This window comes from Glossina fuscipes, unplaced genomic scaffold (assembly GCF_014805625.2).
Source record: "Glossina fuscipes isolate IAEA_lab_2018 unplaced genomic scaffold, Yale_Gfus_2 28, whole genome shotgun sequence".
NCBI lineage: Eukaryota > Metazoa > Arthropoda > Insecta > Diptera > Glossinidae > Glossina > Glossina fuscipes.
Window position 1 is genome coordinate 8,275,113 of NW_023998423.1, and position 21,418 is coordinate 8,296,530.

Below are 21,418 nucleotides of genomic sequence, written 5' to 3' on the forward strand. Positions count from 1 at the left end.
ACCTGGTAAGCGTACCACTAAAATAATTTCGCAATCTTTACGACTCTCAAGGCTTTGTGATCCACTAATATAGTTTTCCCCGGGCATTAGAGCAATCAATTCATAGTCGGGTAACAAAGACATTTCTTTCATGTCTTAATTATCTGAAATAATTATATAAAATTAAGTTTATTAGTAATTTAAAATTGAATATGTAAAAATGTCTGAATGTTCCTAAACCAACAAGTGTTTATTATGCGGTCCAAATTTCGTACGTATGAAAGCATATTTTTGCTGTAAAAGAGGAACAAATTGGGGACTTTTGCCGACGGCTTTGCAAATAAGAGAGAGTATTACGTTCTTTCTGCAAATTAGCATAGGGTATTACGTTCTTTCTGTAAGTTAGCATAGAGCATTACGTTCGCACTGTAAATAGCAGAAAATTTAGCTACTGTTTTGTTTAATTTGATAATGAAAAAAAAATTATGGCGGTCTACTTTTAGTCTAACTTGTAAAATTAAATAAGTAAAAGTAAATAATAAATAAGTTTAGTTCGCGTATTTTTCAAAACACTAAACATCTAGAGGGGATAGAAGACCAAAAGCGACCAAGTCAAGGAAAAAGGATCGGAAACAATTAGGAAACCATTAAAAAGAATAACAATTTATTTTATATATATATATATATATATATTTATATATATTAATAAAGTATTTTAAATGTATAATAAAGCTATTATATAAATAAAGCTATTTATTTTATTTATATTTAAATATAAATTGTATAAATTAATATACAACAATAGGAAAGAAGTTTGATTTTCCAAATGACAAATCGGTTGGAAAAGTGTTTATTGCTATAAGCTCCAACTAGACGATGGTTATATTTTTATTTGAAATTAAATTTTGATTTAATGACAACAAGCGTTTTTTACGACACATCATTGGGACATTTTAAGTGGAATGACCGGTTTGCTTGGATTCATCATTAAGACCCAATAATGTATCATCGGTCTGTTGACATAAAAATTGCTTTAAATCATCTTGAGGAAGAATCTATTGACTTAATACAATATTAGCATAATCGCTTTCCATCTCTCCACTCCCTTCATCGCCTTCAAATTAACCGAAATCTTTCAACATTAAAATGGAATGATTTATTATTATTTTACCCTGTACCTATCATTTCAGGAATTGGACGGATAGGCATTTTTCTTTTTATTTCGTTAAAAATACACCTATTGGTGCGAATATATATACAAAAGAAGTCCTAAAAGCCGCTTACATACCGTAAGCTTGCTTGCGTCTCTATAATTTGGATTCAGCTAACTAATGAAAAGATTGAGGCTTTCTATCTGATGTCGGATCTATAGCCACATTGATTATTGTAGGCATATCTATCAACTGTAATGATTCTTTAATAGCCCGCTGAAGTTTCGGTATTGTCTTACAAAAGTAACCTTTCATGTCAAACATTTCCATCATTCGTTCATAACGAATCTCAACAGTTAGAGCTGATGGCGGTGTTCTAAAAGTAATTACCAATTTGAATAATTGTTGCTTCCAATTACATGTACACTGACACTTGCGACAAATCACCATCACTACGTAGATTATTAAGCGTTTCTTGATCAAATCCTCCGTATATGCCGTTATTGTTAACTAGTATTATAACTATAGGCAGTTTATGGCGGACCATAGTTTCCAATTCCATCCCAGAAAAACCGAAAGCACTATCACCCTCCACGCATATTACCCGCTTTTGCGGGCATTGGTTACGGCAATAAAAAGCGGCAGCTATCGCGAAACCTAAACCAATGCCCATTGTACAAAATATACCTGCAAATCGTTGAGTACAGTATTATGTTCTAGAGCGTCTTTCTTATCAATATACCTGCATCTAAACGATGACGCGGTAAAGTTTAACTTGTTTACTTTGGTAGCTATAGTCATTGTATAAACAAAATTTCTCGACAATACAGTTGAATTGACCTACTAGATTGAGTTCGGATGGGGTGAACCAATTTTTTGAGCTTTTTATGTAAGGAAAGTACGCCTCTACATCGAATTGCTTGCATTAGACGAGGTCTGAAGGATACATGCACATAGGGCTGTATGCAGAAAATGTACTAGTAGTACTTGCGTGTGGCCGCATCTATAAAGTATACAAAATCGATAGCATTCACCCATCGGACATACACATCGCCGTCTACGATCACATTTTATCTTGCTTGGGACATTTTGTTCGATTTTATCCTATTTTTTAACAACACCGCACGTCCTATGTCCACTGTTTTTGCTCCTTCGCTAACGATTACAGCGTCCTTGGATATTAATTGATATAAATGATGAAAGACAGTGCAGTAATTCAAAGGAGGTGACCATTGTATCCATTGCTAAAGAAAGAAACATTTCACGATTCTGCTGATATTTTTCATTTAATTGGTGCCACCGACCGTGGGGTGGTTGTGAAAGTGAAAATTCACCGCGTTCATTTCTTCGAACAATTGCTCAACAAAAGGTTTAATATCAGCAACATTGTATGGCAACAGTAGCTTTGACAGAATTATTCAATTCCTCGGCACATATATCAACCTGAGAAGGCATGTTTACACAAATTTTCACCCTTTGTGTGAGTTTTAAACAAAATATCTGTATGAATTTCACATCTTTATTGTAACGTGGTGGACGTCCAAAATGTAAAATGCAGTTAAGTCTAGCTCCTAAAAACAAAATTACGTCAGCTTTTCGCAAAGCTAATGTTCGAGCCGATGATACACATTGTGCGGCTGTATCGGAAACTACGCCTTCTCCCATCGGTGTGGGTAAGAACGGAAAATTGGTGTTTTCAATAAAGTGTCTCAAGATATTCTCGGCTTTCGCATAAGCCGCTCCATTGCCTATGATAATCAAGGGCCTTTCAGCAGAACGTAGAAGGTGAACGGCTCTTATTAGATCATCACGACCGGGATATATTAAAGTGGGTAGACATGTGTTATAAATTTTCACTCTAAAAGCAGTAGTTTGTAATAAATTGCATGGAAAATCCAAATAAGACACACCAGGACGTCCATAGGTAGCATATCGAACAGCCTTTTCAATATGTAAAAGTATTAGGGCAGCTGTTAGCGGCCGAGCTACATATTTGCAATAAGGACGGGATAATTCAACTTGAGGGCTCTCTTGGAAACCACCGATACCCACGTGATCTTGATTGCTGGCACCACCCAGAACTAAAAGCGGCCAACAATTCAGTTGAGCGTTTGCCATTCTGCCTGGGCGTGAATTGTAAAAAAGAAAAAGGAAAAAACGAGAAGAGAGATTATTAATTAGGTTATGATTAATACGTACTTCATCTAAAGTATTATACAACAATTTTTACAATATCAACTCTATCCCTGAGGTGTCGTAAACTTACCAATAACATGCAATAAATCAGAGCCAGAAACTACTAAACACACACCTGGTTTGCCCGTCAAATACCCGATAGCTGGGGCAGCATAACATGCTGCCCTATAAGTCACAAGTTCAAAGTTTCTTCAAGCCATCACTTGTAACAATAACCAACCAGATCATCATATGGAGATATGCTGTATATCTGTATACGTATATATTTAGATTCTGGTACTTCTGAACGACCTGATGTTTCTTTGAACTGCTAAGTCAGACTTGCCAAGACTCGCTTTAAACGAAATATAAATTATTAATGTGTTCTAAATTAATTCTATTCCTCCCTTTGGATTTGTTATCAATTTCCTATATTTCTTCCACACCTCCTTTTGAATTCATAAAAGGTATAGACTATTACCTGTACGAACGGTTCGATAAAGTTCTTGTATCATCGCTACAAATTTATGCTTGCGCTGTGATAGGTATTATAGAAGAAGGTGGACGTTTTGATGTGCAAACGATCGTGAGTCAAGACACGTCAATGTACCAAACTGCGTATTCGCGTGAGCTTAAGAAAGACATGATCATCAGCACTCAAACGTGAGTTAATTATAAAACCAAACTTGCCCATTGTCCATTGTAATATTAGATAGAGACTCGGTGCCATAACCATAGGGTGATAACACGATAAACTTTAAATTATTGACAACGGTAAAATGCGAGGTACGACACAAATTATCGTTAATTTCCCCACAAGGCCCGTTATATCAGCGTCGTCTGCATATAAATGATATTGCAATCTTAACAACAAGTAAGTTGGTAATTAATGAAGGTATTGAACAGTTGAACTGGATTCTAGGGTACTCCAGAGTTACTGTGTATAATCTCAGGGAGGAGCCGACTTTCACCGATTGACGTGGATTATCAAGATAAGACCTAACAAGCTTGATCGCCGTCGAACTAAAGCCAAAGTAAGAACTTTGCTTTTTGAAGAGTAAATTCTGATTCATAGTATCAAAGGCCTCAGAAAAATCAATGATAACCGAGTCGTCAAGTTTCCAAGTATCATACTCTGGACGGATATCTTCCAACAGTTTGCTCGTAGCGATGTCACAGCTATGATCTGGCTTACAATCTAACTGCACTTCAGAAAGTAAATCCTTGGAACAGAAGTATAAAGCTATCTGATCGGTTACTAACAGTTTTTTAGGGTTTTTTCTTAATATACATATTTCCCTTTGTTTTGTTGAAGGCGGTTGGATGGCGGTTTTTGGGTTATAGGTCTATGTCGCCAATAGCTTGAAAACGAAATGACTGATTTGAAGAAAGATTGTTGATAAGAAGATTCAGAAATTCAACAAACACATTTTACATGTTGAAACTATATTGAATGTAACCGCTAAACTCTACACATAGTAACGTGCAATACGATTTGAAATTTTAACGATCGTTTAAGTGACAGCGGCGGAAATTCAAAACAAAACAGAAAAAACTAACACTACGTTTCATTTCGGCTTTGGTTCTGCTGTGCAATCATTTATTGTTATCTTTGCGGTCGTTCTGACATTTGTTAAAACACTTCATCTGATTCATGCCTTTGTTTTTTACACTCGTTTCGCTTTTTCTACTCTATGGAAAATCCGTCGTAAGTTTAGTAAATATTAAATATATAGTTTAGATATCCCAAAAAAAAAAAAAAAAAGATAAAGAAGAAAAATTGACAACTTCACTGTACATTGCGAAAAGTTAAAGAATTAAATATTTAAAAATCGAATTATAAATTTCTAAAGCAAGGCGTATTAAGGGGCGTGTATTTGCGTTTTAATGGCTAACAATTATCTGAAACCAGTGAATAATCACTTCGGTTATGAAGACAACAATTTAGAGGATGTGGATGACGATATTTTTTTAAATAATGCTCGTGCCAAATCTTCCTATAAAAATGCCTCGGGCTCGAGTTTGTCTAGAGAAGCTCCTCCGGTTCACAGTACTAATCCATTTGAAGAAGAATCTGTGGAGCAACAGCGTCAAATTTTGGAAGAGCGAAAAAGACAAATTGAAGCTCAAACTTTAAATTCCACACAAAAAAGCCTTGGATTGCTATATGAAACTGAAGAGGTGGGTAAAGCAACCGCTGTAGAATTAGCAAAGCAACGGGAGCAACTAGAGAAAACTTCTCGTCAACTGGAAGAGATTAATGCCACGCTGCGGTTTAGCCAACGTCATTTAAACAGTTTGAAAAGCGTATTTGGTGGCTTGAAAAACTATTTATCAGGTAATCGTGATCAACAACAACCACCATCTTCTGCCAATTCGCCTCGCTCGCCGCCTAATGCATCTCAAGCACCGCAAAATACTAAGGATTTGAAACAAAAATCTCCTACAGAGAAATATAATAATCATCCTGTTTCACGATTACGTGAAGACTCTTATGGGCGGGAGCAACACGTGCAAATGCAGGAACAAAAACGCAATAATCCATTTGAGGCTCAACTTGAAGCCAACTTAGAGGAGATGTGTGGAAATTTGTCGCGTTTAAAAGGCTTGGCCAGTGACATGAACCGTGAGATTGAATCTCAAAATGAATTCTTAGACAACATGAATTACAAAATCGAGGATATTGATCTTAAGATGAATAAACAAAACAAAGATATGAATAAATTGTTGGGTAAAAAGTAAAAATAAAAGCATTTGCAATTCTATATTAAATAATAAGTTATCGATAAAATCAGCTTTACAAATAAAATTTCCACAAATGCTCATTTATTTGTACGGTTTTCTTAAATCATAACGTTTTAAGTAAGGAATTGGTTATACTAAAGCGGCATATTGTATTACGACGATGGGGCAGCACGCAGAGGATCTTGAGAAATGATTCCGAACAAATCTTGTAAAGAGGTGAATTTATTCAATGCAAGCTCAGTGGCACATTCACGTATAAAAAACAAAAGAATTTGAATGCACTTCCGTATAGGTATAAAAGCTATGAATTTTTATAAACTGCATATATACATTTTTATTTTAATAACTACCGTTACAAAACACATGCATATATATATATAAAAATGTGAATTAGGATTATTTCTTTGATTTGATATTCTTCTTCTTAACGTACAATTTTTTTATTATTTTTAATTGTGTAATTTTCATTATTTATTTATTTATTTTAAAATTTTACGAAAACAATACAAAAGTCCTTCAAGAGACAATTTACGCAATTTGTATAATTAATTTCCTATTTTTACTTTAAAGATTAAAATTCGTAATTTACAATTCGGCTCCCCAGCCTAAGAAACTAAGAATTTCAATCTATCAAAACAGACCTACTATAGATCGTGCTCCATTGTGATAACAATAAACCAAAAAGAAACTCTAATACTTATATCCAATCCGAATACTGCTCATCAATCCAGCCGACAGCTAAATTTAATTAAGTGCCATGGGATGGGATTTCTACCCCGTTCACAGTCATACCCATTAACCGGTTTTCTACTGAACTAGAACGAGTTGTGAAATGAAAGTCCAAGCGCTGTTACGCTATTTCTGTTACTAAACTAAAAACTACAGCACGACTTCCAAAAGCAATTTTACTGACGACGGGAAGCCGTGTTAACTGATAAAAAAAAAGAGAAAAACAAAATTAAAAATTTTTGTAATTTATCAGTGATGTAATACTGCTACACACGTTCAAACAGAGTAGCTGCTTCCACAGTTAAGCTACCACAATCCTGCAGCTGCTATCCTGAAGTGTGGTTCATACTGAAAGAAATGCAAGTAAACAAGTTACAGCGGGAGATACGAATTACAAGTACCTCGTAGTAACTCTCCCACAACTTCCACTAATTATTTATTATAAAAATACAGTTAATTTTGGTTTCAATACAACTTCAACTAATTATTTATTATAAACCTATTAATTTAAATCGATCATTCTCGTTGAATTGTGAAAACATTTTTCATAACAGGAAAAAGTTGATATTAAATGAGGACGTAATTAGGTGTTATTTATAGTGTACCTCCTTCCTGCCCCAACGAATGAATTTAAAAGCTATATATATATGATAAGTCACGAAATTCCGTAAGTTCTTATTACAAAGTTCTTGTAAGTATAGTTTTGAAATATTTGATGTAATCACCTAGACTGCTTTGCCGTGCCTCAAAAACTAAAATTAAAACCTGCTACGACGCGATACGTTTTTAACTAATTGGTGTATTAGTTATTACTTTTTTCTCGCTTAATAATTATCGAAATTTTGATGCATTTTTTAGAGATTAGAGAAGTTCTTTCGGTATTTGTTTATTATTAATTCTAAATTATTGTTGTTTTTTTTTTTTTAAATTCTATTTCGGTTGTGCAATATCAAAATTATAATTTTTTGCTGTCTCCTTTGTTCTCAATAAAGTATGTAAATAAATGATCAAACATTTATAATTCAGCTGTACGTGCTGGTCTGTAAAATTATCACTCTTGCTGTACATGCATTCGGTTTATTGGGTGCATTTATACCAAAAGTACGAATACGGTTTGCGATTGTGTGCACTTTGGACTTTCTCTTTTGTAGTGAAAAATTGTTTAGATCGAGTTCTTCGCTGAAAATAAAGTCAAGATTCACATGAAAATGATTAATACTGGAAAATTGGCAGGACGAACACTATTTATAACAGGAGCCTCTCGGGGAATAGGTAAAGCGATTGCTTTAAAAGCTGCCCGCGATGGAGCAAATATTGTAGTGGCAGCTAAAACTGCTGAACCTCACCCAAAGTTGCCCGGTACCATATATACAGCGGCGGAAGAAATTGAAAAGGCTGGGGGTAAGGCTCACCCGTGCGTAGTAGACGTACGTGATGAAACACAGGTTAGAAATGCAGTTCAGCAGGCGGTGGAAAAGTTTGGTGGCATAGATATTTTGATTAACAATGCAAGCGCTATCTCGCTAACTGGCACTTTGGACACTGATATGAAAAGATATGATCTAATGCATCAGATTAACACGCGAGGCACATTTTTGGTCTCAAAAGTCTGTATACCGTATCTATTGAAATCCGATCACGCCCATATTTTGAACATATCGCCACCATTAAATATGAATCCTAAATGGTTCGCTCCCCATGTCGCTTACACAATGGCCAAGTACGGCATGTCTATGTGCGTTCTAGGCATGAGCCATGAGTTCCGAAAACAAAATGTAGCGGTGAACGCTTTGTGGCCCCGTACAGCTATACATACTGCAGCTATAGAAATGTTAACAGGGCCAGGTAGCGCTGAAATTTCACGTAAACCAGAAATTATGGCTGATGCCGCTTACGCAATTTTAATCAAAGAACCCTCTGCAGCAACAGGTGTCTTTTACATAGATGATGAAGTGCTAGCTGAAGCTGGTGTTACGGATTTGATACAGTATGCTTGTGTTCCTGAAAATGCCGACAATTTAATGGAGGACTTCTTTTTGGACAGCCCACTTGGGAAAAGTCTCACACATAAGAAGGCGGATGCCAACGCGTTAAACTCGGTTGTAATACCGAAGATTTTCAGTAAATTACAAAATGTGATTTCTTCGGAAATTGTTGCCAGCACGCAGGCTGTTTACCAGTTCAATATAACGGGAGATGAGAAAGGCACTTGGTTTTTAGATTTGAAAAACGGCAATGGCTCCTGTGGTAATGGAGCTCCCTCGGCGAAACCAGATGCGGTGCTTACAATGAAATCACAAAATTTTGTGGATTTGTTTGCAGGGAAATTGAAAGCAGCCCCGGCTTATATGGCAGGAAAATTAAAAATTAGTGGCGATTTGCAAAAAGCTATAAAATTAGAAAAACTTATGAAGGCATTTAAAGCAAAATTGTAACGTTCTTTTTTGTTATGGTATATATTCATGTTTTTTAAATGTGCTAATAAAACCGAAATATTCAGTAGATAGGAAAGACAGTTGTGGTATTTTTTTAACAACATTTCTATACTAATCAACAAATTGCAATCATTAATTTTAGTGCAATTACATGAGGTACTCGGTGAGATTTTTCCATTCAAATTCGGCGATAATCTTTTAAAACATCAATAACGATTATATTGGCAACCCTGTTGTGTAAAAAAGACAGTGTACAGCTTTCCCGCGTTTTGTTCCATTTCGCTTTTTTGCAAAAGTTAAATACAAAGTACCTGGTTAGAAATGGAAAATTTTGAGGAAGATTTTGAGTCAAAAACTGGCAATTTTCTTAAGGAACCTTTGTCGTTGAGGTAAGTAGCCTATCGAATTCATTAAGAAATCTGCTTGCTCATTTTTGCGGCCACTTTTAGTGACTTAATCGGAACTGGCTGTAATTTTGAAATCAGTACCAATTTTGAAGAGGATGCGGCTCATAAAATATTTGATGAACTGAATTTGGGATCAGATGAAGAAGAGGACGATGACAATCGACGTTCATCCGATGAACTACCGGACTTGGTATCCCCATGGTTACAGCCATTTGCAGAGCTCAAAGAGAATATGCTGCAGATTAATTCGTATTTATGGAAGAAAGTAATGAAAATTGGGAAAGAGAGCGAACCTGTAGTACCTTTTAGAAATGCACGCGTGACCCTACGTTACAATGCTTATTGGGAGGGTGAAGGAGCTCCCTTTGATTCGAGTTTCCTTAGAGGATCGTCTTTAACATTTTACACTGGCCTTGGTGAAGTGTTAGAGGGTCTTGAAGCAGCTGTTTGTACCATGCACAGTGGCGAGCAATCGCAATTTGTTATCTCATACCATCTACTGTTTCGTGAAATGGGATGTCCGCCTCGTATTAAACCCAAAGCTGATGCCTTATTCATTATAGAATTGTTGTCGTATAATTTGATTGGCGATATAGATGCTGACCTGCAGATATCAGCGGAAGATAAGACTAAATTCCCTGTAGTTATTGAAAAGGTGAAAGATATTCATCTCAAGGGATTGGATTTTTTTCGTCAAGGACTATATCGGAATGCTAGTCGTGCTTTTGAAAAAGCTGCAGATATGTTGAAATTTTGCCGCCTGGCAAATGAGGAAGAGGAAGAGGACCAAAGAAACTTTTTGATTAAACTCTTTACTAATTTAGCCGTGTGTTACATTAAAGTTAATTTACCATCGCGCACTTGCATAGTTTGCAAGGAAATACGTCAGCTAACCAATAATAAACCTTCTTGTAAAGCTCTGTTCCAAGAGGGGAGAGCTTTGTTAATGTTAGGGGAATACAAGAGAGCTAGAGAATTATTGGTCAAAGCTCAGTATATGGAACCGCACAACGACGACATCGGCAATGAATTGAAAATCTTGGATACTCGTTATAGCCGGTACAAAGAAAACGAACGTAGAATTTGGACTAAAGCGATGGGCATCATTAAAAGCAAGGACGACGATAAAAAGGAGGCTAATTTAAACGAATTGGAAGAAGAAATGTTGAAACTTCTGCAGAATTTTAAAGACGACGAAGCCCAAAAGAAATTATGTATTCCAGCCGGTTTTACTACCAAAGAAGTCGATATCATTGACAATCTGGCTAAACGCTTAGAGTTGAAATTAACTTTAGATCCTTTACACAATGGTAGATATTCCGTCAACAAAAAGAAGCTGTAATTTCTGTTTTATTTCCATAATTTCATGTATTGCTTATCCTTTAGCTTTATTTAGGGAATAAATTCTATTGTGTACATTTCACGCAGGGACTATGGGAAGGTTAACTGGAGCACTAGTTGGGCTACGAAAAGCGATAATTGAAATATTTTTTTTTAATAGAGATTTTTTAAAAATTAACTCATCCGAAATGTGAAGATATCTAAGCAGGGCGCCATATATTTTTGTTTTGGAATCGAAATGAAGAAGAATGAAATGGTTCTTTAAACAATTTTTTTCTTTCCAAGAAAAGTGTCAGAGCCAAAGTTGATCAGCCAGGTGAAAAGGCAACGAAAGTTAATTCATGAATTGCAAAATTTGTTTTAATCATTTAAAACATTCAAATATGCGAATTACGTGATAATAACAGAAAAATTTCACTCCTTGCTCGCGTATTATATTATTTCGATTATTAGATCATTTTCCATTTAACATTTCTGCGGAAAAAGGCAGCCAACATGGGCCGATAAGGTTTTTATTTGGAAAGAGGGGGGAGATGTTGTATGTAGTGCATTGTGGTCGCCATCGGATGAGGTCTATATGTGTCGGTAGCTCGTTTGGAGAATAGGAAAATTATGTTCGCTTGTAATCGAAGTTTTACGCCTGCTTTATCTTAAACAAAATTCGAAAGTGTCAATATTTCGCTGGCGTGGACGATTTGCCAGAAAGTATTCTAATTTATACTAGGCGTGTCCTTGAACTGAATTAAGTCATTTTAAACACTAACGTTACTGCCAAGAATTTACAATTTTTTTGTCAAATTTGGATCCGATGTCGCCATTTTTGAGACCGGGAGAAAGGTTGCCAAGCTTATTTATTTATTTACTTAGAGATGAAACTCAGCTTAAATAAATTAACAGCGGAATTCAATTGGCGGTTAGAAGTAAATCTTATATTAATGATTATTAAAAACTAAAAAACTATATAAGAAGAAAAAATTAATAATAATGATTTATGTAAAATAAATAAGGAAAAAAAAAAGAAAAAAAGGCATCTACACAACTGTCGCAAAGGGACACCCACAATAGTAATAGTTTAATAACCAATAACAGAAAACAACACTAGTTAATTTTTGAATCATGATCAGATTTTAAGATTGCAAGTTAGTTTAAATGCGACGTACGGCAATCGTGCGTATTACGCATAGTTCTTTTGATGGACTTTAAAGAGTCCGACATTGAGATTAAATGATAGACATTATTTAGGTTTTTGCAAACAACTCTAAACAGATTGAACAGCTCATGATTATGTTTAAATTGACAAGCATAACGAAGTTAAAGTGTTTAGAGAAGCGATTATGGAGATTAAAGTTTATGCCACCAAGTAATGAGGACGAAACGATAGCACCGTTATGAGAGAGAAACTACAAGAATAACCCTACGTTTCTCAAGTGATGGTAACGATAACTTTACCATCTTCATGAGGCAGAGAGATGAGAAGCTCCCAAACCGAATTCCTCAGGGCAAATAGCTCTATAGGAAGGAGATAACATAATAGGGGCATACTCAAGTATTTTGATGTCGACCACGAGTATACATAGTTCATGGAATATCCTGAAGCTATCTTCTTTTGCACACATATTGAGAAAATGAATATATTCCAACTTCTTAGTAGTAAATATAAAAAGATAATTTAATATTTATCGTATATCGTAAGAGCAAAAGACCAAGTGAAAACATTAAAATTGGGCAAGACGGACGTTGTACAATTCCTCCCTTACGCCCTTGTATATACAGTGGCTGAGTGGATTGCATCGTCATTATCCTTACAAGCGGTGATATTCTGAAAATACATTTACGAAACACGTTCTTGTTTCATCGAAATATTTGACTAGTTTTTTATGAAAATCGACTGTTTTTACCATACGCCTAACTTGGTCGTCTTTTTGATTATTTCATTAAATTTATCTTTTGACATTACACTAGCAATGCTATTGATCATTGCATTCATGGCTACTATTACTGGGATGATAGATACAAGATATTCAAACTTGAATTCAATTTAAAAATAACTCTATGCCAGTGTTTTTAAAAACGCGCCGAATACAATTTACGCTCAAATCAGCTGTTGAAAGTGAAATAAACAAATTGGTTAAAGAAGGCGTTTTCCAATAAGTTGATTTAAGTGATTGGACCGATCGATATTTTCTCGTTTAGTACCTGTTACCAATTAGCGCTGATATACTTGCAAACATGGCTGCTGGTAGTAGAAGGTGTATTAAGTTGGGCTTGACCAAAGCATACTTGTTTGAATACTAAACACGCCTCTTGGCGTCCAATTAGATGGCAGCGCGGAACTCAAAAATGATTCAACGGCATGACTGCGTTGGCCCTATTCATTGATAGTATCAAACTAACGGCTCCGGATGATACTATGCATTTTAACCCTTTAGAAGAAGTACTAGAACGTTTAGTGGAATCAAAAATGAGAAATAATAAAAAAAAGTGATTTTTTTTTTGTGGGCAAACTAGAATTCTATAGTTACGTAATTGATCAATATGGCATATGTAAAAAGCACCAAGATATTGACTCCATAAAAAACATGTGCAGACGAGATAATAAAGATGGAATTCTTGCAGTAGTTGGCCTGGTGAATTATCACGGCAGATTTTTTCCCAATTTGAGTGCAAAAACGTACCGTTTGAGTGGACAAATGGAGTGAGAAGATATTCAAAAAAGTTAAAAAAACAAATGCAATCAGACGACCACAATCCTAAATTGTTGCTAGCATTAGCAATAGATATTCTACCTCATGGCGTTATAAGTCATCATTTCGCGGACGGAACTGAAAAATTTCGATCAATATGCTCCACAGACATTGTCATCGGACAGCAAACCATTTAGTCTAATATTTTCAACAAAGAAGTCACTATTAACCGTACCTAGATCAAGAATGCAAGACCTACTATGCAGAAAAGCTACCGAAAATACAAGTGTTGATGGTATGTCAAGATTGCCAAGTTCAGATATGTATAGCAATATTGAAGTGGATATAATGCTGGGCACTGTATTACATGATAATGAAGTCGAAATATCCTAATTAATATCTGGTCATTAAGAAGGCAGAAATCCGCCTGAGTAGCCGAATAGGCAACAAGTCTCGACTAGCAACTCAATCGTCGTGGGGTTTAAATCTCAAGTGCGGTAGAGTTGTTAATAAAATGCCGATAGCGTTAGATGTTTAAGACTTTAGTCTTAGAATTTGCTCTCTGGCTAAATTTATAATAATAATAATAATAGGAAGCCAAAATAATGTAACCGCGAGCCGCTTGCCGCCCGATTTAGTTGTTCTTACTTTTTAATATTGGTTGATGTATATATCAAAGTGCCGGAAGTCTTTGTGAAGTCCAACATAATCTCATAAACGACGCTTCAGCGAAAAACATGAGAGCTATGTAAAATAAGAAATGCGCATGCAACGACTAGAAGGTCACCTTGATTGAAAATAGATCGGATGATATCACAAGATAATTTTTCAGAAATAAAGACGAAAACAGAATTGGAACTTGAAAGTGGAAGAGCAGCGTGTTATGGCCAGAAAATATTTCTTAACAAAAAAGTTGTGAGGAAAATGCTAGGAGTAATATATTATTTACATATGGAAATGTTATGTAAATCGACTAACTATTGGATAGAATATCAAAGCAAATGATTTGCTACATCACAAGCAATGAAACGTAGCTCGATCAGAATCGACTGAGGTTTCTGGATCTGCTACACCCGAGTGTGTTCGTTCAATACGTATTCGTAAGCCATCTGAAAGACTTTCTTCTTCTACTTTTAAGTAGATTGTATTTATGTATGTCTCAAAAGTTGTAAAATACACACGGTGAGCTATTATTATTATTATATCAGGCAATGCTTCATAACGAATGAGGTGCTGGCTGTTGTAGTATATTGAAAAATAAGTATTCGTTCACTCATTGTCAGTAAATAGTATTAGTCTAGTTAACTAAACATAAGATATGTATAGATGAATGTCGTGTTAAAAAAGGAATTCGAGACAAATATGAATTTTTAAAACTAAGTTCATTTTTATTTATTTAAAAGAAAACTGAAACGTTTAATTCGAATATATTTTATATATGAAGAGTACAGTTAAGTAATTACAACCAAATAATTTGTTTTTTTTTTTTTTTTTTTATCAATTTCTTAAACACATAGACATTTGTATCAAGAAATCTCCTAGATTGAGATTTATATTTATAGTTTTTGATAAGGTTTTTTTTTTTCTCTTATATAAATATATATAAAATTACTACCATACATAATGGGTGAAAAACAAGCTTTTTATAATTGATTAAGATTTGTATATCCACCGCCAGCAGGAAACTAAGCTAAGGGGTAGTTGATGGGGAAGGAGAGATGGTTAGAGGGAAGGGGCAGAGAGAAAAAAGAAATGCTGCTTAGCCGTTTAGCTCTTTCGTTGTTGGCGGATATTCAATAAATATCGAAAGACGTATATAACTTTCTTAGACTTATAATGGTAGTTGTTATATAACATTCTTTATTCGTAAATTTTGCATAAATCACCTAAAATATTGAAAATATTAGAAAACTACATCATAGCTGTGTATGTATTATACATATATATTTTTATATTCTTTTTTAGGTGAAATCTATTGTTCTTTGAGATTTGCTTAAAGATTTGCTTATATACATTAGAAAATGTTTTGTTTTGGTTCAAATGTTACATAATACGACTCATTAAATAAAAAATATAATACTGACATATATGTATATGATGTTTATGCAGTTTTAGGTACGCGTGTGGTATGCACGATTAACATTACATTTATTTTATTTAGCTTCTTCTTATTATCTTTTTTTTTATACTTTGGAACTTATATATATATATATATATATAAATAACACACTTTTTATAAACTCTATTAACTATAACATATTTTATTACTTTTTATTTTTTCTCTTTTTGTAACAAAAACAACAACAAAAATATCACAATGATTTTTTTTTTTTTCTTTTTCTTTTGTGTTTTATATCAAATATTGTAAGATTTTTTTTATTATTATAAATTTTTTGTTTTAGGGCTTTCTCTGGATCGGTCTGTTCCGTTTGGTATAGTAAATGCATCCTAACTATATTCATCTATAAAACATATATATGTAAACAGTCATATAAAAAAGTTATTACATATGATTATATAAATATACACACAAATATATTTTATATTACTCTACGTTACTATGTATGTATTATGCATTAAGTTTGTAGAGAGAATTGAGAAAATTATATATGTGATGTGCCTTAAAACGGGTCACTGGTTGTTTGGTCAGTGTAAAGGTTAATTACAATGGCTGTAGACTATGCGTTTTTTTTTTTTTTTTTTTTTACTTTTCAGAAATAATAAGCAAAATATCTCGAAAATAATGGTTCAATTCATTCAATTTGACGTAAGCCGTCCATCTCCAAGCATACGAACTCAAGGTTATGCTTGCAATTTATTATAATTTTGTTTATGTAGTGCTTCATTCCCTATTATCTTACTTCATTTCATTTTAATTTTGGGTCACTATGTTGAATGTTGTCTCGTTATGCGAACAATTCGTCGTCTTGTCACAAAAACATATTTTAGGCAATGGTTTGCTATAGAAAATTTCTTGTACTATTCTGATGGCTTGTGGAAGCTACACTTAGGACTTTACGCATCCTTCTGTATTTCATATCATATCATATATCTTTGCCATATATAATATAAATTAAAACAAAAAAAAAAAAAAAAAAATTTATTTTTTGCATTTGAAAACTGATAAGTAAGAAATCTTTGATTCGCAAACTTAAGATATAAGTAATGATTGCAACTAACTGCAATAGTAGCATATATATGAAATATTCCTACTTTTTGATTCATATCATTAGTCAAGATCACGTGTTTTATCTGAACGTGAACAAAAAAACATTTAGATTCTCTTTACCTAAACGAAATCATATATTTTTTATTGCCTATGGATTTGATAAGCGTTTGTACGTCTACTTATGAAGAGGAGTGAGTCTCTTTTCACGGTGGGTCTTCAATAATCAATGGAGAGTTTAAATGCTCTTGTAACTTGTATGCATTGTATGCATCCACCTGATCGTGGTTTTATGTACAGAAACTAAAGCACATACTTACAGCCTACCGTCTAGTTTCGCCCGTTTATTATATATCCAAGGAAATCCAAGTAGTATAAACCTACTGAGCTATTTTAAGAAGTCCATGACAAAATGAGGAGAGCCGAGGCGAATATATCTCTATTTTGAAGACTGCAAAGTATCGGTGCAGTACTGACGAGTAGGCAAAGCAAATACTACAGAACGCTGCCTATTGCATTGTTTAAGAGTAAGAACTTACTATGCCTTGGTATATACTTTTGCTGTTGCAATGAGTTATATGGGGATTTTCTGATCAGTAATTCCCATTAGACACACAGGGTAAAATGTTACAGTGTAACGGGAGAGTACATTTTTCGCCACATTTGTTACATCGTTACATTTGCCTGACTGTACACATAAAAACTTGCGGCGGTTAGCTCAGAATTTGACAATGATCAAGTATAAGTATTAAGTATGGATTCCTACTTTTTGGATTTGCGAACGTTATTGTTGTTGTATAATAAATAGAAATAGAAAACCATTAGCCTTGATCTGGGAAATTAGCTATAAAAGCCACAAGAAAGCCACTCATGAGAATTGTTGGTTTGTCGTGTTTGTACTTTAACTACTTTGAAGAATTTTATAGTGATGTTGTTCCGGATTAGCAAAATTGCTAAAAAAGTCATAAAAATGTTGTGAGAAGATAGCTTCGTTTTCCTTATGACCAATGATTGATTCCATAATTTGGTTAAATAATTGCAATCATTATATAGAATTGGTAATGAGATCATTTCGTCCATACTTTAAAATCATTTCCTTTGCACGCTGATTGAATTCATATTGAAAAATTTCTTATAAGAACATTGGAAAATAGGAACTTGTGCAGTCAAGTGTAATCGCTTTGCAGCAAGCAAATCACGTTACTCTCCAGTATTCTGTGGATGGATAAATACTAGTCTTTGTTCTCAACCAACAACTATCCCAAATTCCATAAAGAATAAATATTCTTGTGTGTCTATGCCGCTCATCTGTCCTTGGATATAAATAGATTTCGAACTGTGATGGTCGGAAAAATAGAGAGAGACAAACATTTGATATATATATATATGTATATAAATTTAGTTTTTTGTCCAAAAGATGAGCATGATCTTCTCGTGGCAATAAAATGCATACAAATAAGAATAAATAATTGATCTAAAATGATGTCTGATGTATGGAAAATGTATTCGTATAAAAGTTCGAATAAACAGAATTAAGTAAAATGTAACAGAGTAAGAAGATTCCGATCACTTAACCATAACACATATTATGACAAAAAGACAATATATTACAATTTCTATATATTGATGTGTTGTGGGTGTGGTGGTGTGTAATAAATGTGATCAGTATTTGCTTTCTCCTTACGATCGTACATCATTGTCATTTTGATTAGTTAGATTTCCGGAAAATGTGTCCCGGAAATACTTTAGGAACTGTTTTCGGTGACAAAGTTTACTAAGTCTCTTAAATGTGCACAAGAGTATACTTTGTTTCAGTTCAAATAAGTCCGCCATCTTAGATATAGATCTGGATTGATTATTTCATTAATTTGGTTTTAATTAAAAACTTTAAATTTGATTTTTTTCATTTAGCTGCGTAGTTTAAGTCTATTTTCGCAATATGGAGCGAAATCAATTAATCAGAATCGTTAACTATACACCGCGTTATATAATATATGTCATTCAAATATTATGGCTGTTAATGCCATTTGCCTGAAATGTTAATTACGCTATATATTTATTCCTTAAATATTAATTTTACTTATTATCCAAAGTGTTTCTTGTTTAGTAACTTTTAGCCTAACATTAACAAGGCGATGGGAAAATTTGAAAGAATTTTTTATAGTAAGTTAAAAACCAGCCGAGCTGCGTAGACTTAAATGGTTCAACATTTTTTTTTTAAATATAATATAGTGGGAAATAAGAAGCTGGGCTTAGGGATTTCCAAAAAACACCTTAATCTTAATATTTCCTTAGGTTTCATAAACTTGTTCTATATTCCATTTGTACTTCCATGTCATAAGCAATGTTAGTATCTAGTAACTTGAAATCTTTCTCATTGTACTCTTCTTCTTCGTATTCGCAAGCGATAGTATGCAAGCATTTTTTTTTTTTTCACAACAAAAGAATTAACAAATTTTCAATAAACATGAAAAAAGTTATTTCCTATGCTTACGTACTTTTCAGGTGGTTCGTTCTAGTGGATGTTGAAGCAATAGTCTTGGACCTTGTCTTGGACAGTAGTCAACAAAGTAATGAGTTCGATAGGTTCTTACTGAAGTTTTGATTAATTTCCCTTACATTACATTTACAGGTGATGAAGTGGCGCCTCTCGATATACTATATACTGTTCCTGATATTAGGTTAGATTTGCTTCCATTGTCCAACTGTAGTGTTACTATTGTCATGGCTGCCAAAACAACTTGGAATTGCTGTTGAAGTGTGAAGTGATTTTTGCTTAACTTAAAGGGCATTCGTTTGTTTAGCGTTTGCTGGGAAAGTTGTTGTTGTTTCTTGTAATAATCGAAGCTTACTTAGACGTAGTAGTAGCGACAGTTGCAGCTATGTTTGTAGTTAAGTTGTTAAGGATATCTGTGCACGTGTCTGGTTGCTTTGCTGCTGTGTTTGTTGTCGCCGTAGTTGAGCCGGTTATTGAGCTCTTTCTGCTCACACTGTTGGGCATTATTGTTTCTGTATCTTTTGCAAAAGTCACTGTACCGGTTGTTGTTACTGTGTTATGTATATTGCTCGTAACTGATGTTACGGTGGTTTTATTGGCCGCAAGCGCAGTAGCGATAGGTTTTGTGGAAATTTCTTTTACGGCAAATGTTGTTTGTGGCTTGCTTGTTGTTGCTGTTGTAAAGGCTGTTGCCGTCGCTTTGCTATTAAAAGCTGAATTTGTAGCCTTTTGTATTTTGAGATTAGTTGGGAGAACTTGTTCTGCTGCCGCCTTTGACTTTGATGAAGGGTAGGTTCTTGAAGTCGAAGACAATAATGACGATGTCATACTTGAAGTGTCTGCCCGCGTAGCTGTTTCGAATAATTGCGAAGTGTCGCTGCAAGTTTTTTCAGTTTTTTGATTTTCATTGCTAGCTCTGCTTGGTTTGATAGTGGATGTTGTAGCTGCACGGGCTGTTGCTGGATTTAAGTTAGCAACGTTTGTAAATAATGCTGGAGTGATAGCTTTTGAGTTTTGCATCAAATTTATATACTTTGAGTTTGTACTTGATGTTGTGATACTTGAAATATATGCGTTAACTGTTGTGGCCGCCTCAACAATTACTTGACTTACTGGAGTATCTTCAATAAGCTTGGCTGCTGCATGTGACAGTTCACTTCTTGCAGGCTTTGTTTTCAACTTAGAATTGTCACCATGCAATAGATTTAAGTTTTTTGTAGTGTGCGTAACGGATTGAGCAGAACTGGCAGCACTTGTTGCTCTGGTTGACCTATTATTAGATAATGTACCTGAATTGCTATCAAGCGTTGCTACTTTAGTAGATGCAATGGGAGATTTAGTTGCTGCGGTTAGTGTATAATTTAAAGTCTCCATCGTAGCGTTATGGCCTTGATTAGCGTAGTTTGCTGGCATTATATTATTAGGCGATATGATTGCAGCATTTGTATTACCGTAAACTGTGCTACTGGTTTTAGTTGTTGTTAATGTGCTAACTAATTTAGTGGGCACAAGAGGTTTAGCAGCCGCCCTAGTATTAATTGGAATCAAGGCAAGCCCGAAGCTTGACGCTACACTTGTACTATTTATTAAGGCCAATGCAACCTCGCTTCCATTCGAAACTATTGTGTTGAAGCAATCACTAGTAGTTACTTGCGTTGTTGTTGTTGCAAAAGTTTTTAAAGTGTTTGCTGCTGTTTTTGTTGTTGGTAATATTATTGTGGCAGTTACTTTAATAATTTTTTCTTCCCCAGTTCCGCTACCATCACGGCAATCTTTTGAAAGCGAATTAATCTTATCGCTCGACGACATAAATGACTGTTTAGTAGATTTTGCTTCACTTGATGATTCACAGCAATTTTTCTTCATTTTTAAAATACCCGGACCCGATCGCTGATCAGCATATTTTTTGCTCACCTGAGGTGGTGTTTCAAAAGCCTGCAAAAAAAAAAAGGATAGAAACTTTTGTAGACTTGAAAATTATTCTCCAACAACAATTTCTACGTACGGCTTCCTTTGCAATCATTGCACCATTAATTATGCTTTCTTCATTCAATCGCTTATCTGCCGAACTGACAATGGTAGATGACAAATTTTTTGGTGGAATGACTG

General features: G+C 34.4%; 4 protein-coding genes and 1 pseudogene across 4 annotated transcripts; 3 read left to right on the top strand and 2 right to left on the bottom strand.

Annotated features, from left to right (window-relative positions):
* Window positions 1-1,286: 1,286 nt before the first annotated feature.
* LOC119636326 lies at window positions 1,287-3,554 on the bottom strand (annotated as a pseudogene).
* Window positions 3,555-4,966: 1,412 nt separating this feature from the next.
* On the top strand, window positions 4,967-6,396 carry LOC119636544 (synaptosomal-associated protein 29). The gene has a single exon (XM_038031942.1). The coding sequence runs from the start codon at window positions 5,193-5,195 to the stop codon at window positions 6,045-6,047; it is 855 nt and encodes a 284-aa protein (XP_037887870.1). The 5' UTR covers window positions 4,967-5,192; the 3' UTR covers window positions 6,048-6,396.
* A 1,291-nt stretch (window positions 6,397-7,687) lies between these two features.
* LOC119636398 (hydroxysteroid dehydrogenase-like protein 2) lies at window positions 7,688-9,290 on the top strand. Its single transcript, XM_038031715.1, has one exon. The coding sequence runs from the start codon at window positions 7,982-7,984 to the stop codon at window positions 9,212-9,214; it is 1,233 nt and encodes a 410-aa protein (XP_037887643.1). The 5' UTR covers window positions 7,688-7,981; the 3' UTR covers window positions 9,215-9,290.
* A 162-nt stretch (window positions 9,291-9,452) lies between these two features.
* On the top strand, window positions 9,453-11,641 carry LOC119636536 (inactive peptidyl-prolyl cis-trans isomerase shutdown). Its single transcript, XM_038031932.1, has 2 exons — window positions 9,453-9,603; window positions 9,664-11,641. Exons 1-2 carry the CDS (start codon window positions 9,536-9,538, stop codon window positions 10,961-10,963), a joined length of 1,368 nt encoding a protein of 455 aa, XP_037887860.1. The 5' UTR covers window positions 9,453-9,535; the 3' UTR covers window positions 10,964-11,641.
* Window positions 11,642-16,403: 4,762 nt separating this feature from the next.
* Window positions 16,404-21,399, bottom strand: LOC119636629 (mucin-3A-like). The gene is made up of 2 exons (XM_038032112.1): window positions 21,315-21,399; window positions 16,404-21,244 (listed from the first exon to the last, which is right to left on the bottom strand). The coding sequence occupies exons 1-2, from the start codon at window positions 21,330-21,332 to the stop codon at window positions 19,661-19,663; spliced, it is 1,602 nt and encodes a 533-aa protein (XP_037888040.1). The 5' UTR covers window positions 21,333-21,399; the 3' UTR covers window positions 16,404-19,660.
* Window positions 21,400-21,418: the final 19 nt, after the last annotated feature.

What these genes read in the sequence shown, in the direction of transcription:
- LOC119636544 (XM_038031942.1), top strand. Translation starts at nt 5,193, where the DNA reads ATGGCTAACAATTATCTGAAACCAGTGAATAATCACTTCGGTTATGAA.
- LOC119636398 (XM_038031715.1), top strand. Translation starts at nt 7,982, where the DNA reads ATGAAAATGATTAATACTGGAAAATTGGCAGGACGAACACTATTTATA.
- LOC119636536 (XM_038031932.1), top strand. Translation starts at nt 9,536, where the DNA reads ATGGAAAATTTTGAGGAAGATTTTGAGTCAAAAACTGGCAATTTTCTT. An exon ending in AAGGAACCTTTGTCGTTGAG is followed by an intron (nt 9,604 to 9,663) that starts GTAAGTAGCCTA and finishes GGCCACTTTTAG; the next exon opens with TGACTTAATCGGAACTGGCT.